This window comes from Monomorium pharaonis, chromosome 11 (assembly GCF_013373865.1).
Source record: "Monomorium pharaonis isolate MP-MQ-018 chromosome 11, ASM1337386v2, whole genome shotgun sequence".
In the NCBI taxonomy this organism is placed as follows: Eukaryota; Metazoa; Arthropoda; class Insecta; order Hymenoptera; family Formicidae; genus Monomorium; species Monomorium pharaonis.
In genome coordinates this window covers 6,784,232-6,802,517 of record NC_050477.1, presented here as the reverse complement: position 1 = coordinate 6,802,517, position 18,286 = coordinate 6,784,232, and the positions used below count along the sequence as shown (strand labels likewise).

The window sequence follows — 18,286 nt, the reverse complement described above, 5'->3', positions numbered from 1 at the left end:
TAAAAGTATCTCAGATACGTATCAGATACTACTCTTAAATTATTCAAATAAAAAAATCTGAAAAATTTAAATGTTTGTGCGCAACACAAAAAGCGCATTATAAAATAAATAATTACATTTTTGTGTTGCGCATAAATACCTGTCGCTGAACTCTTACTGTCTTTTCCGAATTTTTTATTTGTTTGTTGAGTTGTTGAGTAAACTTGCGTTTCTCGTCTTTTAAATTATATTTTATTGTAATAATAATAATATTAATAATGTATGTAATATGCACAAAATCTAATGATTCTATAGACTAGATAGCAAAGTTATTTCATACATACGTACTATTTGCGCAAATCTAAATGACGCTATCGACAGTAATAGTAAATCAAAAATGACCTTAAAAAAACATTTTTTTCCCAATAAAGACAAAAAGTACGTGAAAATGTATTTGAAAATGTATCTGAAAAGCAGTTCAGCTACTGTGTTTTGTATCTAGATACAGATACAAATACTCTAATTCAAATGTATCTCAGATACAGGTTTAGATACACAAAATGTATCTCTATACATGTATCTAGATACATGTATAGAGATACTACCCAACACTGCATATATATATTGATAGTTTATATATATATATCAATACACCTACTATATTAATACATCAAATTACTTTAAATAATAAATTAGATAATAATAGATAATGTTACAATAATAGATTATAATTTAATATAAATGTATTGTAATTAAAATTATCTTTAGTCAAACAATACAATTTTATAAATGCGTTAACTTTCTTATTTGACTTAAATTTTGTTTAAATATTAAAATGGTTACATCCGCAAAAGTTCGATAAAAGTTGATCGTTTAAAGGATCAGTCTTAAAAACGAAAACTTTAGATCGCTCTTAATCGATTGGCTAGAGCTAGAATTAAATTAAAACTTTATATTGTATCGTCAAGTCTTGACCATTGCAAGTATATTTCCGATCGATCTTAATTTTCTGTTTTCTATTGCTGCATCCAACTATAAAGAATGAGAGAAAAAAAGAGCTTTCTTTTCATTTTATGAATATTGCGACACTCTGTCATCCTCCCTTATTTATTATTTTCGACTTCTGTTTTCATTCTGTTATGTCCAGAGATCACGGAAACTCTTATAAAAATGTAATCCTAAGCAGTATTAAATTGCCCACTAATTAATACTTATTTTTAATATTAAAAGTATTGCTGTTAATATTTTTAACACTCAAAATATGTAATAATTACTGACCAATTTAATACTCCCCATATATTACATTTTTGTAAGGAAATGATAAATGAGTATTAAAAAGATATAAGAATCTCAAAAAAATCAATTTTAAAATTTAAGGATAGAAGTATGAAAATCCATTATAAATAGTGACACAAGAAAATGTGTGTTTAGCTTTTATTGCTTGCAACTGTAAATACTTACTGTATGATGAAAATAATTTCAAGTCTAAACACAATTATAAAACTCTAAATTTATATAATTTGTTAAAAAAATTATTAACAAAAATTAAAATAATAAAAAAATAAAATATTAGGTGTACAAATAAGTTTCCGCCGTTTGACAAGTTGGCGCCACCCGTAAGTTATGGTTAAAATTGTCAGATGTAAAACGCCATTATCGTAAGGTTGGACATCTGTCAACAACATAACCTTGAAATATTAGTGAATTTTTATCAGTATAATATATTCTTTTGTGTGCGAAAATGTCAAGTTTTGAGCCGAATAAGCATCATTTGCGGGAATTTTTGATTTACTTCTTCAATTTGAAGAAATCTGCAGCTGAGGCGCATCGATTGCTTGTAGAAGCATATGGTGAGGCTGCCTTAAGTGAGAGAAGTTGTCGTAAGTGGTTTCAAAGGTTTAAGAACGGTGAATTTGACATCGAGGACAAAGAACGTAGCGGAAGACCGAAAGTGTGCGAAGACGCGGAATTGGAAGCATTATTGGATCAAGATTCGTGCCAAACGTAAGAAGAACTTGCACTTACATTAGAGGTGATTCAACAAGCAATTTCATATTGGTTGAAATCATAAATGCCCAATTTTTGATAAAAAAAAACGGCGGAAACTTATTTGTACATTTAATAAAATATTTTTTAACAAACGACATATTTTTAAACAAATGAGTAGAATACTTCTGTTTTTTTTTTTAGATGGACTAAAGTTTACAATGTGTACTACAATAAGAGAATTTTACAATTGAGTTAGGAGTACCTACGTTATATTTATTGAACAAAAATATACTTCTCTGCTTCAAAAATTTAAATTAAACTTGGCCAATAAGCTTATTTGAAGTAAATCTGGATTAACACTCTTGTAGATTTTTCTCTTTCTACAGAAACTTAATTAACTTACGGATGAATTTGAATCTAATTGAGAGGACTAAGTTGTATCGTAAGAAAATAGATTTTATCCAATTATATAGATTCTAATATTTTTGAAAATTTTTTCAAAAACCCCGCCAAATTGTCAAGAAATACTTTTCGTAAATAAGCGATACCCGATGTTATTATCGATTGTGTGCATGATAAAAATATATGGAAATTGAATCGTGTATATTGTTCGATTGCGTAATAAATTTGAATTTGAGAAATAGAAAAAAGTAAATTGATATTATCAGTTTTAGAACATATTGATAATGGATTATATTTAAACTAACATCCAATTTTATCTGATATATGTTTCGAATTAGGTGAAAATATAATTTGTTTCATTCGAATGTGAGATCTTACTACTGACAGTGTAGCATAATTCAAAAGAATTCTTAATTTTATTTTTAACTTTTTAAATCTTCAGTATGAAGCTTCAAAATGCAAAGTAGGCCCAAAAAGTTCAAGGCTTTTCCATGAAGCAATTTTTATTATAATTTATATGTAAGGGTTTTTGAAGTCGCTGAATACAAATTTGATTTTTACATTTTTTGGAATTTAAAAATGGCAATCTTAATATAGCGGATAATTTAGTAAAATGCGAGACAAATACATGGTATTAATTTTATTTGCATTTTTATTTAACAATATAATAATTTTATTTAATTGTTTACATTATATTATAATATTTTTATTATAATTAATTTTAAGTTTAATCTAATACAGTGAAAAATTTCACAAAATTCTCAATAAATTTTCTTGTTTAAATCTGTATCATAGTTCTTAAATTATTGATTGCAAATGTAATTATAAATATCAAGAGTTGAAATTTTCACGTAAAATTTTAAGTGTGCATTTGTACAGTTATTAAAACAAAAAATCGTCACAACCAATTAATATTAAAAAATTTTGATTTTTGAAGCTGCCATTTTTTAAATTTGCATTTGTAAATTTTGACATTTTGACTAGAAATTTGAAATCTTTAACTTAAAAACCTCTTAGATTGCATTTTTGGAACAATTTTGATAATATTTACTAAAAGATACAATAAATAATTTTATGCGGCTATAGCCATCATATATTCAGAACCTTTTTGATTTTGTGTCTATAATGTCATGCACAGTCAAGTGGTTAATAATGCAAACACTCGGATATAACAAATGCAGAGTTTCATTTATTCGCAAAAAGTATTTTTTACTGTTTTTCTTTTTAATAGAATAGAATTTTATTATTTCAGCATATACATTCCCAAGAAGGGACTTGTTTTACAATATTATACACACATCCGTCCACACTATTTCTATTTACTTGGTTTAATTTGCCTGAGATTCTAAGTTCTTATTCACTATCGCATATCCCTAATTCGCACTATTTTTGCATTTACTATTGCCTTTTTTTTAGTATATATTTTATATTTCTTAGCCACTATAATTTAACATTTTTACATTTATACATTTTACACTTAACGTTCGTACATTTGAAGTATCACAACTTAACACATATAAATATCCAACTACATTTCGGATCATATTTTATTACCTAATCTTTTCTTTTACTTTCTTTTCCTTCTCCCATATTTTCCTAAGCACTTTCTCTTTAATCGGCTCTAATTCCTTATTGCATAGTTATTCTATCTAATATTGTTATTGTTAATTAATGTTATTTAATCTAATATTAATCAGGCTATAATGACAAAATATAGTCAAAATGGATACATTGCTATTAACATAATATATTTCCAGTTGCGCTTTTGGTAACAATTATAAACTTTATAAAGGCATAGGTACTTACGAGTGTTATCGTAAGGTATTCCGTTGAGTTCGTCAAAGCATGGAATAGTAGCCAGGGTACCGGAAAGCGTTCGAGGCCAGCACAGTATGGTATCCCAGCTGACTTGGCATTCCTGTTGTTCCTGCTTCTGATTTTCGAGTTCCTGATTTTCGCGTTCAAGACACTTGAGCTGCTCAACGCTGAACGATTCATTCAGTTCGTTAATGTAATTCAAAACATTCAACACGTAATTGTCGCCGACCAATGGCTTTGTTCCATTCAGAGAGTGCCAGGCCATGTCCGATCACCGCGTCGGTCTCTTGTATTCTTTCCACTGAAGATGTCTCGACTTGAGAAAACAAATGTATCTAGGAAATAGAAAGAAGTAATTCTTCTAAAATTCTGTAATATCTTAAAATTTGTCATTGATATGACAAATGGAGTTTAAAGGTAAAGTTTAAGTAGAAAAGGGAGAGGATAAATTCAGTAGAGGAAAGTCACCAATACCGATGTACCACATATCACTTTATTTTCAGATTATATTTCTTAAATAAAATTTAAAAATAAAATTTTGAAAACACTAATACAACTTTAATAACTAAAAAGTAACTTCTATCAACTGATATAGTAAATGTTACGTTATTGTTAAAAATTTTGCAATAATTAATAACTTTTTCTTAAAATAAGCAAAAATGAGCGTTTGACAAAGTTAACTTCGAAACCGCAGTAGTAAGCTATAGTCTTCCTTTTTTTCCTTTAACATAAATTATCTGTACTTGTAAAATATTTACAAGTTAATGTATATGAAGATTCCTTTTACTTTGATGTAAAATACTTTTTATTGAATAAATAAATATACTGTTCCGCAAGATGCGTGACAATATATAAAAATTAAATTAGATTTGTTTTTAGTAAATTTTATATTAAAAAAAGTAAATGTATAAACTATCGTTATTTATTTTTTTAATTATCTAAAAAAGTAAATAACGATAGTTTATATATATCATATTTTTATTAATCCCTAGTAGCATATATTGACCAAACATAGACCCAATACTTCTCAACCATTGATTGAATAATATGTGCTGCTCGGGATATTGATAAAATGTAATGTTTAGTTTTCGAGAGATAAGCGAATGCCGTTTTAAGAAACCTATGCTGATTGGCAACTTTTCTTTTTATCTTTATATCCGTTTACATAGTATTTATAATATTTATTTATGATATAACGGTCGTGACGCAGTGACTCATGTGTCTGCTTTCTCTGTCGGTGATCTGGATTTAAATTTAACCAGAAATTTGATTTTTATTTGATCGGAAGGTAATGACACACTATCGAGAATATCTTGAACGCTCCACTAATTAGTTCGGAACCGCCGTTAAAATTGTAAGTCCCATATATTTGTGCAATTAGATATCATGCACTACAGAAATATGCTGAAAGGTATCACGCTTCTGACAAGAGGCTATAAACTGAAGAATATTTATTTAATAGAAATGTAAATCTATCTACTGTTTTCTACTGTTATCTACGGTTATCTATTGTATGTGCAATCATTTGAGGCATTGATGGATACAATAAAAAGCTTTAATTGTAAGATATGGTTAGCAAAAAATATGCAATATGCAAGTATTCTTTTCTTGGACATCGCGACTCTTAATACTATGATCTGTAATGTCTATATATTGATACACGATTATTGCTTTCATCTTTGATCATAAAGAATACCATAAATAGGACGAAAAAAGAAAGAGAGAAAAATTAAAGAAAGGATGTGGCAATTGGCGAAATATTTTCTCAAAAGTTATCACTTTATACAGATAAATACCGTCCTATATTGTTACGAACCTTTGGAATTCGCCACACACATGAAGTTGTCGCATAAAGAAGCCTCGAATGTCATCCAGTAATCTAATAGTGTAACATGTCACGTCTAATAAAAAGATTCGGTAGATTCTTTTGTTATTAAGTTCATCTAGAGTTCAATATTACTGAAATTACTCCTCAAGTATAATAAATGGATAATGATAAATATTAATCATCGATATCTTCATCCACCGCGCCTACATACATTCAATCTTTGAAAGATAAACCGAGATCTAAGGTATTTTCTTCTTTCTGACATGTAATTATCTCTTTCGGATCCACCAAGTGTAAAGTTTTTCCGCAAGGATTCCTTGAGAAAGAGAAGCTTGCGATAGAGGATTCTTTAGAAAAAACTATTAAAATTTTGCGAAATATTTAATAACTTAAAAAATAATTAGAAATAACGATATTCTATGACGGAAAACTGTCATGTATTTTTCTTTTTATTTTATTTATCAAAAGTCATTGAATCACGCGTGAATTGAATGAGAACATCATGATTTGACTTCTCCGCAATTTCTCAATTCGCGTACGCTTTGAAGTACAAGATTCGTACTCGGATCGACTGTCAAACGACGGTTGCGTCCATCACGAAGCTCTTGGTCGAAGATGCCACTTTGGAACTATTAGACGCAGAGCTCTTGGATACGCGAAATCAATAATCAATCATCAATAGTCATTCCTACAGATGCAAGTACTGTGTTAGAAGCTGTGGCAACTCCTATTTCTCCCATTATTCGAAAACCTCTCTCACAGTACATGATGAAGATACTAATTCTAAATGCCTAAGACAAAGGTAGCAGTTACAGCAACTAAATATTCCGAGCTAGTTATTAAAGTCACACGGTTGTCAGTCAACAAATTCCTTTCTTTTAAATTATTAGTTATAAATTATAAATATTATAAATTAATATCTAAAAACACTATTTTATATATATTATATATATATATATATATATATATATATATATATATATATATATACAATATACTTTGTCAAAAATACAATTTATACAGTTTTTCAGTTTTTGTATAACAAACATTGAAACTGTTACACCGTTATACATACATTAATGATTTTCACGAAATATATAAAGTAAGCGCGTTAATTGTCTTACGTATAGTATTCGAGTTTTTATTTACGAAAGCAAGTTTCCTTTTCGTCTTGAAAGAATTTTATTTTTTACTGAACGAATCAATGTCTAAGTTTTACTTGTTCGTAATTTTACTCTTTTACTCTTTTTTCAATTATTTTCATTCTTTGACCTTTTACTGTCATGTATGGAGCCTTGTATAATAAGAAACTTGAGTGTATCATTTACTTACAATATATACATAAATTTTTTAAAAATTTTGTATTTTCTAATTTTTGTTTTTGCTAGCTTATTTTTCTTTTTTCCTCTCGTTGTTTCTTTTTTTTAACATTTTTTTAAAGCATCCGTTTAGAAAAATAACCTGATTTAAAAAAACAACTTTTACTTATTAATTAAACGTTAAATGTAAACAAATGGGTGTGTGTGTGTATTTGTGATTAATTTACGTTTGAAAAAATTATGTTCTTTTGAAGGATTTCGACAATCTCAATTTTATCGTCGGCAAAAAAAATGCTCTTTATTAATTTTTAAAACAAAATACTTTCATGCTTTTATAATCTTCACGAGAGATGCGTTACTTGATATTCTGGGAATAAATTCCGGATCGCTAATTTAAAAACGATTACGTTGCGATATATTCAATGAGGGATTTATCGGCAATTTACCATTTTGATGCTGCCTTTGTCGTGTGCTGATAATGGGACTATGTTCTCACAGGCTACGAGGACAAACATTATGTTACATTTTATCACCAATACACCATGCACAATATCATGTCGTATATTTTATATTGTATTACATAAACATTCTTTTTTGAAAGCAAATACTTCTAATATTATCACCGCCCAAGCTGCGTCTATCGGTTTACGATACGCTTAATAACACGCGACTACGTTGTTGACACGTGTTCCGAATTCTGGAACAAATAGCCACTACTGATCACATTGCTTTACGCAGCGATACCGATGCGGTGCGTCGCGACGTCAAAAAATCAGTTTTATGACGCGACGCAGCATTGTCAAATTGCTAAAAATTAGTACAATTATAATTTTTACATTATAAATTTTACTGATTTTATGTTATTCACGTGTATCATGTATTCTCTTGAATTTACATGTTTAAACAATTCTTCACTTTTAATCGTTTGAAAGTAGGAAGTAGGATCAACCTTTGACAGTTTTTAAAGAGAAAAAAAATGACTTGAAATTTATGAAAAAATTAAAATATGAAGTAAAGAATTTGGTAAAAAATACTCTGTACAAGTTTGTCTAAATTCAATTCAATATTATTTGTAAATATCAAATCTGAACGCAATTACAGCAACAGATATAGTTGTACAAGCTCTTACATATGCTATAAATAATAATGAAATAAATTTAATGTATAAAATATAAGATATAAAATAAATATAAATATAAATACAACAAAATAAAACACATATAAAATAATAATAAAATGAAACATATATATTTATGTTAAGCAACGTAAGAATTTTGCAGAAGACCGAATTTCAGCATTTAATTTCTTTAATATCCTTTTCAAAATGCCAATACAAAATTAATTATACCAATTCTAGCAGAGTGCTCTGTTTGCAGTCTCACGCTTTAATACAGATTTTCAAGACCGGCGCCTAGAGTCGATGATGACGACTGAGCTGCTACTGGAGCGATTACGGATACAGGACAAGGAACAAGGAAGGAGTACGGACGAGCATGCGCTGTTTGTAATTTCCCTCCGCCGCTCCTTCACACAAAATATTGTATCCACGAGGTGGTCATCAATGGGGTTGTTGAATCGTCATCCCGTCATCCCGTCATTCCATCGAGGAGCAGCAGATAAAAAGGATTTCTATTTAAACTCGTATGTCATTAAAACTGATTTTATCCAAAATTTGTGTGCTTGCTTGTTTCTTTTTTGTCGTACAATCATTGTACAATCGTTTACTACATATCAAAATTATCAATAATAGATTAATCCATAAAAAGTAAAATATGAAAAATGTTTTAATAAAAGAGAATTAGAAAAGAGTTACTTATCTTTTGACAAGAATTTGTAGCATCATTATTAATACATTATTCAATTGTAGCTTAACTTTTATTCGAATGGCTGACTTGCAAGGCTCAAATGCTACTTATATCCTTAGAAATATGTTGAAAAATATGATATCCAATGAAATTTGGGTAAAAAAAAGATACATTTCTATAAAAATAGTAAACTAGATACGTTTCTTTTCGATACTTAATGTCACGTTGCATTTTTTTTTTTCGTATCGAATATAATTAGTGCAAGATATTTATTGAAGAAATAAATTGCGAGTATCCTTCTTTCTTCTGAAAAATAATGGAAGAAAATGTTTAACACTGTATACTAGGCTAAATAAGGACATATAAAATTTTTTATATTTGTTTTTATTTAAAAATAAAATTAATTTTTTAAAGACTATTAGCACATTTTTCCACTAAATAACAATATTTTAATTAAAATGTATTAGATTCTTTTATTTATTCGTACATTTTAATAAATATTCAATTTCAAAATGTCGATAAAAGTGAGAAATGTATCTCTCTTGTATAACCAATATTCACGAAGATTTAATAAATATTCTGTAATAAAACGAAATGAAACAAATCAATCGGTGTGCTAATAAATAACAAAATGAAACAGAAGAAATCATTCAGGATAAAAATATTCATTTTCATAGCTCAAATTTAAAAGCGTATATATGCCAAAGCTTATGTTTGCAAAATAAAAACATGTATGTACGTGTAACAAATATAATTGATAAAACTTTTATTTTAATTAATTATTATTTTAAAAAGTGGCATTTTATTACGAATTCCTTAATTGAATAAAACTAATTACAGTTTATGAAAAATAATATGCATCGTTATATACCTAAACCTATCAATCAACTCTATCAAGTTTAATCCCTCACACCCTTACTTTGTTGTGTGCACACAAAAACTCATCTACTTACTCATTCACCTCCTCCCCCCCCCCCCCTCTCTCTCTCTCTCTCTCTCTCTCTCTCTCTCTCTCTCTCTCTCTCTCTCGCGCGCGCGCGCGCGCGCGCGCCGCTGGGATGGCTCTCAATCGAGAATAGAAGGTTCTATTTTTTTGGCTGTTTGATCTATCGAATCCTGTATCTGCAGTCTCCTTCTTACTTAAGTGAGCTCTTTTACTCCCATAGACCCACTTGTAAGGAGATCAGATCGTTCTAAATCATCATCGGTTATGTTCCATATCACTCCCCATAGAACCACTATTTACAGGAACTCCTTTCGTCTCTCCTCCATTTATTTTTGGCATTCTCTTCCTGACAATTGCGTCAGCTTTCTCTCTCACTATTTTCAAAGACTTTCTTTGTAAGTTTTTAATTGCTTCTGAGTCTACTTAATTCTCTTTCTTATTACACTTTTGTCTTACTTTTACGTGCAACTGCGACTTATGTTATCACAATGTCACTTCATTAGCCTAGTCATCATTCTTATATAATTGCGTATCTCATTGACTAATATACTTCCATACTGCTTTTGTATCTGCTATCTGAATTTGTATTTCACCTTTTCCTACTTTGATACTCTTGAATTTATATACTTATTTGTTTCTGAGTTACTGCTATGTGCAACTAATTGTAAGAATCATCAATTCATCTACCTTATCAATTGTACTATGCGATAATTATGTGTTCGACCATTTAATGTTTAAAACTGTTTTACTATATCCACTGCTTATTGTATCTTTGCCCTTTAGCTCTGCTTGGGCATAATAAATTTAAATCAATCAATCAATCAATCTCTCTCTCCTTCTCTGTTCCTCTTCCTTAGTTTAAAATTAATTAAAATTAAAGCTCTGTTTATTTTCGTCTCCGAATATTAACGAGTAACGATTATTTTCTTGAGACTTTTATTCAAATGCGAGTGATTTTCACAATCAAAGTAATTGCGATGAAATAATAATGCAAATGAACAAATCAGCAACCATACTCGATCATTATTTGGAGAGACAGCATTTTGTTGCGTTTGTTTTTTATTAAACCATCAATGTTTTAAAACAGAAATCAAACCAGGTATTGAAAAAAAATCTGTGCAAACGTAAAGCTCGATAGACGAAAAAAAGACAAGATAATTTGAAAACTTTAATTGTCTTCCCTCAATTTGTTAAATTTGTTTTAAAATTTTAACAAATAGATTATATCTGCATTATTTTTATTTTACATATATATTTATAACTATAAGAAGAGGCAATTAAACGATTAGTGTTTAAAATGACATTTGATACCATTTAGCCATTGTATATCCATGGCAAATGGATAATATATATTCATTTGCCATGGATATACAATGGCTAAAATTTGAGTCGATATTGCAGGTACTCACATCTGTTCGTCTGTTATTTGCTTTCGTCAATCGCTAGAAAATTTCGCCGAATAGAACTGTCAACCCTTTGTCGGATTCGCACAACTGTCGATATCTGTCCATCGACTTGATCAAGCCCACGGCATATTAATCTGAAATATTCATCTCCTGCGAAATGCCACGCGTGTATATGAATGTAAAATAACATCTCTATTCATGCATGAACAAAATGTAACATTTCATAAAATACACGTGTAACAAAACTATAGTATATATAAGAATGTGCTAATTGTAAAAATGCACTACAATAATAAAAAAAATTATATCTGTATACAACAATATTACAATTATGTGTCATCAAAAGTGAAAAAATCAAGTCTAATCAAAATTAATGAAATAACATTAATTAAATATGGTTACATATAATTATTGTATTAAGATTGCAAGAAAAATTATTATATTAGTTTAAAAACTAAATATCACAAAGTCTTGTTTATATGAAACAAGAAATATAGGACTTTGATTTCTGTATGAACGTAAAACAATGTAAATTATTGGTATTTTAAAATAATGACTTTAAATTTAATTCAAAATTTAAATAATTCTTTTTTTGTTATACTTTATATTTTTTAATAAAGTTGATTTTTACACACATACACTTACACATTTATTTATAAAATATTAACAGTTTATCAAAAATTTGAATATTTTAAAAAGCTCAATAATTACTTCATATACATTTACGTATATCAGAGATTATTGACCGTTATTCACAGGATGAACTCTTTTTAAAGAACAATTATATACACATAAGAGAGATTGCTCAAGCTTTTGCCTTACAAAAATCTGACATAGACCCGTTTTTATCAACGTAAATAAACTTTAATCTCGATTTAACTTACTTGTTATCTCATTCTAGTTGCAAAAATTAGAAAATAGATCAACAGTAAATTAAATCGAGATTTAAATTAATCTATGATATGATATATGTTGCTAGAAATAAGAGCTATAGAAGATAAAAGAGATAAATAAGTAAACAACAAATTCTTAAAAATACTGATAAAAATGATGATTGCTTACGCTTTCACTATTATGTGTACTGATGCATAATTCTTTTTTTTAATTAAACAAATGGAAGATATCAAGCAACTTGGAAATCTTTCTTTTCTTCAACTCTTTAAATGTTCTCTGCATATCTAAAAGTAATCGATTTTAAATCATTTCTTATATTAATAATTCTTGTAGTTTCTTACATGTAAGAATTAAAAAATATATTTAAAAAAGGTTTAATTAATTCTTTTTTAAGTTATTTTTGTACAAACGTTTACCATCCCAGCAAACACAGAACATAGCAGCAACATTGCGGCAATGTTATAACATTGTAGCAACATCACAGCAATATTACAACATTGCCGCAATGTTGCTGCAATGTTCTGTGTTTGCTGGGATCCTCTCAGTTATAATCTCGAATTAGAAAACAAGATGACAAATTAAAATACAAAACATAAAGAAACATACGTAATATCACTTTCATTTCGTGATTCTACTAAAGTACCTGTACTTAATATGGCCACGTACCCAATTTGGCTCATCCCCCATTTTCAAATAATTACACAATTAATTTTACAGATAATACTAATATATTGCTCAGGAAATCGATATGGTGTATTTATGCTAGTTAACTGCTCAATATCTCCTTTTTACGACTTGTAATCACGCTTTATTCAAATTGTGTTCTTTTAAATCAAAAATTTCAGAGATAAATTTTTGCTTTGTGTAACTCATATAACAATTATAAATATCTACAATTTATATTATTGTGGCTCTTTATTTATGCTTTTTAACACTATTTATTTTAGGTTTTTATTAAAACATCATGTCTATATAGTAATTAAAGAAAGAAAGCTCTTTATATTGTAAAGCTATTATGACCAGGGACACTATTAAAAACACAATATATCTTATTAATATACAAGAAAGTTAAGATTCTGTTTCTTTATTTAATGTTTAATTTTGATTAGTATTTATTATCTTTCTCTAGTTAGTTGAAACTTTTTAACAAGTAAAAGTTAAAATAACGCCCCTTGTAGTAAATAAACACAGTTTCATTGTTTAATTAATAGCTGTATGTATAATTTTTCCATAAGTATGTTAATAAATGCTTAATTAAACATATTGATTCTGTTATTTCGCTTTTTTTTTAATATTTACGAAAAAGAGGAAAATACATAGCTGGCTTGGGTATATGTATATGTAATCAACATGGCCCAAGTGCTATCTTTTTAAAACATCTTTACTATACTTATATAAATAATTGAAAATACTTTATGTATTTGGTAAATTAGATTTGATAAACAAATGAGATACTTACCCGGTAAAAAATTGTCATATATAAACGCATATATGGACGCATATATTTGTTTAATAATAAATAACTTTTTTATATATTGACTAATTGTTGGCAGATTTATTTTCGATATATTGGTTACATAAAGTTTCGATCAAATGTTTTCTGATTCTTATCAATTGTATACCCGGGAAAAATGTCTTATATAAAAACATATATAAATATATATATATATATATATATATATATAAATGTCTATATATGTTTATATATATATACTAGTTTCCTTTTTTTTGTAAAATTTCTGTTTGATATATAAAAATAATAGTTATACTGAAAAGACAAAAACTAATTTAAAAAATAATTTTCGCATTGCTTCTTTTTAAAAAGTTAAGTATAAAAAATTGTTATGTATATATAATCATATTTTCCGGAATATATAGAATTATATATAGACAATTTTTTCTCCATATTTAGCTTTTTTAAAAGAAGCAATGCAAAAATTATTTTTTTAATTAGTTTCTGTCTTTTCAGTATAACTATTATTTTTATATATCAAACATAAATTTTATAAAAAAAGAAAACCAGTATAAACATATATGGACATTTTATATATACTTACACAGAAAGAATTTTCTCTTAAAAATTACTCTGAAAATTGTGATAATTGTGAGACAACGTAAACCTTGAATTTTACTATACTTTTGACAAAATTTACTAAAACTTTGCCATATTTTATTAAAATTTTATTAAATTTTAGTAAATTTTGTTAAAAGTATAGTGAAATTCTTCAAGGTTTACGTTGTCTCACAATTATCACAATTTTCAGAGTAATTTTTAGGAGAAAATTCTCTCCGTGTATATATGTTTTTATATGAAACATTTTTTCCCGAATAATATAATTATTATATTATTATTTGTTGATTAAGTCGTTACACTTTATAATTATACATTGGTTACGTCTCATTTCCTTCGTTACTTATTGCTTTGTATTCCGTGTTGGAACGCACGTCTGTATTCCACAATATTTGTTTGTGATATTTGTATATAATTATGTAATATATACGTTTATATATAAGAAATTTTTTATCGGGTATGCATATCATACCGTTAATATATCACTAAAAAAATATGAAATGTTAATTAAAAACAAGTTTCTACATCTAAATAGACACAGAGAGTTCAAAAAGAACTAAAACATAATTTAGTTGTACGTCATAAATTATGAGTTTATTTTGATATGTAAAAGGAATTATTTTCACAACTAGTCCTGAAAAAAATTCTTTACATTTCAAAAGAAACTCATAATTTGTGACATAATTGAATTCATTTTAAGTTCTTTTTGAATTCTTTGTGCTATCTGAGTATACAACAAATAATATAAATTTCAATTAAATTACATATTGCTGTGATTAACTTTAATAATGATAAATGAAATTTTTATTCCAAATGTTTCCACTCATTTGTGCGCAATTATAAATATAATTCTTGCTATTAATTTCTTTTTTTATATATAATTCTTAAATATATAATAAAATTTTTCTTTTTCTCTCTTAAAAATACACCTTTTTAATTTGATTATTTTTGCGACCATTATAAAAGAAACAAGATAATACTTTCATTTATCCTAAAAACAATTTTATAAACAACAAGCAATGTTCAAAACTTGGAAAATATAAGATACGAGATTAATTAAAACTACTTATTTAATTATTTTAATAATAATTTTTTAAACCAATTGTTATATTTAAGATTTTTATATATGTATATATTAATTAAAATCTATTTATATATTAGGTGTACAAATAAATTAATCCATTACGTTTAATAATTAAATTTTTGTTTTCTTATTGAAACATACTGATATAATTTAATCTCACGAAAGTAATCTCGATTATACATATATAATAAGTTATAGATATACATTTATCTGGATTTCAAAAAACTTACATGATTTACAAAATAAATCCTTATGACTTACCTTTCGAACACCTTTCGATGTATTATCTGCATTTGATGCACTAGATGGACCAAAGACATACTTTATCGTTCAATTCATTCGCAATAACTTATAAAAGAAAAAACTCACGCATTATTACAATTACACGATTATAGAAATAGTTGAAAATTGGCAAAAAAAATACATCTTCTCATTCGCTGCATGGTACACTGTAGACTGCGAAGAACTGTAAATTTCAAACGGAAAATTGACTCAGTCGATTGGTCTGCAATTGGTCGATTGGTGCACATTTTAACACTCAACTAACAATCAGGTCTCCCTGTCTCCATCGCAAACGCGCTGCATGGAAGTAGATACGTATATATGTGTTAAGTATATATCTGTACATATCATAATTTATGATATCAATTTTTCTGTTTTATATATACTATCATATTTTCCGTCTTTCCTTTTAATACAAATATTAGCTCTTTCGAAAAATACAGTATTATTCATCCTTTATCTTTCTTTATTTTTCTTTTTTGTTTTTTGTATCTTGTCGTTTAACTGTCACTAGTTTATTCATTAAATTACTTGTATTAAATAAGTGCAGTTGAAAAAAATGTATTTGTAACTTACAGATTACGTATTGCAAATTTAATAAAATTTTGAGAAAAAAATTGTTAATCAATTAACATTTTTAATAATTTTGTATATAAAATTATGTATGTAAAAGTAAATTAAGGTGAGATATATCTAATTAAAAATTGAGAAAAAATTCAACATTATACTATATAAACAACACAGACGCGCGCTCTGTGCGCGCTATTTAACTTTTTATTTTTTACTTTTTAAAAATAAATTGCAATAATTGTATAGATAACCATCTATACAAATCATTTGCTAATTCCGCAATGACAGTCAATATTGTCACAATTTGACAGTTGTCAAAATTCAATCGCAATGATAGTTATTCTTGCAACACGAAGTCAGCGCTGCGAGAAAACTAATCAGCATCGTGAAAAACTGTCAACAATAAAATCGATAACATCTCCTTTTTAAGAGTGATAAAATTTAATAATTATAAAATATACGTCAAAATAATGAAATCTAAAATAAAAACTTATCAGGTTTTTATTTTTCAAATTAAGATTTATTTAAAAAAACAATAATCAATGTTTTAACGTAAAATATTTGCAAGAATTGTGTGTGTTTGCGTGCTATAAAAAAGATTTTCATGCTACAAAAAAGCAAGACCGTAATAAATTAAATAGTCATTAAATTGTTCTTTTTAACTATTGCATTATTTTTTACTATTATATAATTGTAAGAAATATACGTATAATGGGAGTAATGTTGTTAAATTCACGACAATTTTTAAGTTTATTCCCGTAAGAATTAATCAAACATAAAATTTAGATCTGATTAAATTTCTATTTAAGTTGATTCTCTATTGGTTACAGAAAAAATAAATCCTGTCTCTCTTTGAAAATTTTCTGCGATGATAAAAGCACAAAGATTAAGAAGTTTATGAGATTCACTTCTTTGTATAATAAGATGGTGATGTGGTGTATGGAAAATTAAACTCGAAATCATACCAGTTTCACAGTTAACAACTCACTAATTTAATATGCACAGCTCGTTATCTTGCAACGTATAGCTTGTTGTAGTACTATGTGCTGTTTATGGGAGACGTACATATTTTATCACGATTGCCGCGAGAGTTATCTCTGTTAAATATTAACTATATCAATAAAGTATACCGTCTTACGTGTGTAAGTCTAAATGCTCCTCTCTCGGAGAATACTCTTTTAACAAGTCTAAAACGATTTATCAATTTATTTTTAACTCCCCGGGAAAAAAGTTTCATATAAAAACATATATAAAATATGTCCATATATGTTTATATTAGTTTCCTTTCTTTTGTGAAATTTCTGTTTAATATAAAAAAGTAATAGTCATACTGAAAAGATAGAAACTAATTGGAAAAATAATTTTTGCATTGCTTTTTTTAAAAAAGCTAAGTATGAAAAATTGTCCATGTATTATATTCCGAAATATAGTATATGATTATTATATATGGAAAATTTTTCATATTATTTAGCTTTTTTAAAAAAAACAGTGCAAAAATTATTGTTTCAATTAGTTTCTATCTTTTCAATATAATTATTATTTTTTTATATCAAACTGGAATTTTACAAAAGAAAGAAAACTACCCACATAGCACAAAATATTTATAAAAAAAAAAAATATTCATGATAAATATTTTGTACATATTTTTATGTCCAAGTTTAAAGATATAAAAAAAGTTATGATAAATATTTATGAAAATATTTAAAATAAATATTTATACTATTATTATCAAAGAATATAAAAAATATTTCGAGTTCCATATACCATAAATATTTTTCAGTACATTTTAAAAACATATATTATATATATTGTTGATAATAATTTTTGTATTATTTTTAAATGGTTTATGAAAAATAGTTATATAATCTTTAAAAAATATTTTTTGAAAATAAA

At 26.9% G+C, this 18,286-nt stretch overlaps 1 protein-coding gene across 14 annotated transcripts in view; it reads right to left on the bottom strand.

The window, feature by feature from the left end:
* LOC105836546 (diuretic hormone receptor) overlaps positions 1-16,147 on the bottom strand; it is a 60,454-nt gene extending 44,307 nt beyond the window's left edge. The window contains exons 1-5 of one of the 14 annotated variants that reach the window (XM_036294015.1): positions 15,911-16,147; positions 15,803-15,842; positions 12,555-12,670; positions 11,496-11,642; positions 4,177-4,523 (exon numbers count right to left, since the gene is read on the bottom strand). In XM_036294015.1, the coding sequence (XP_036149908.1) occupies positions 4,177-4,453 (277 nt within the window). In that variant the 5' untranslated portion in view covers positions 4,454-4,523; positions 11,496-11,642; positions 12,555-12,670; positions 15,803-15,842; positions 15,911-16,147. Of the gene's footprint in view, positions 1-4,176; positions 4,524-6,004; positions 6,070-7,781; positions 8,965-11,495; positions 11,643-12,554; positions 12,671-15,802 lie in introns of those variants that run through there. The other 13 variants (XM_036294010.1, XM_036294012.1, XM_036294017.1 and 10 more) reach the window with 13 other exon arrangements.
* Positions 16,148-18,286: the final 2,139 nt, after the last annotated feature.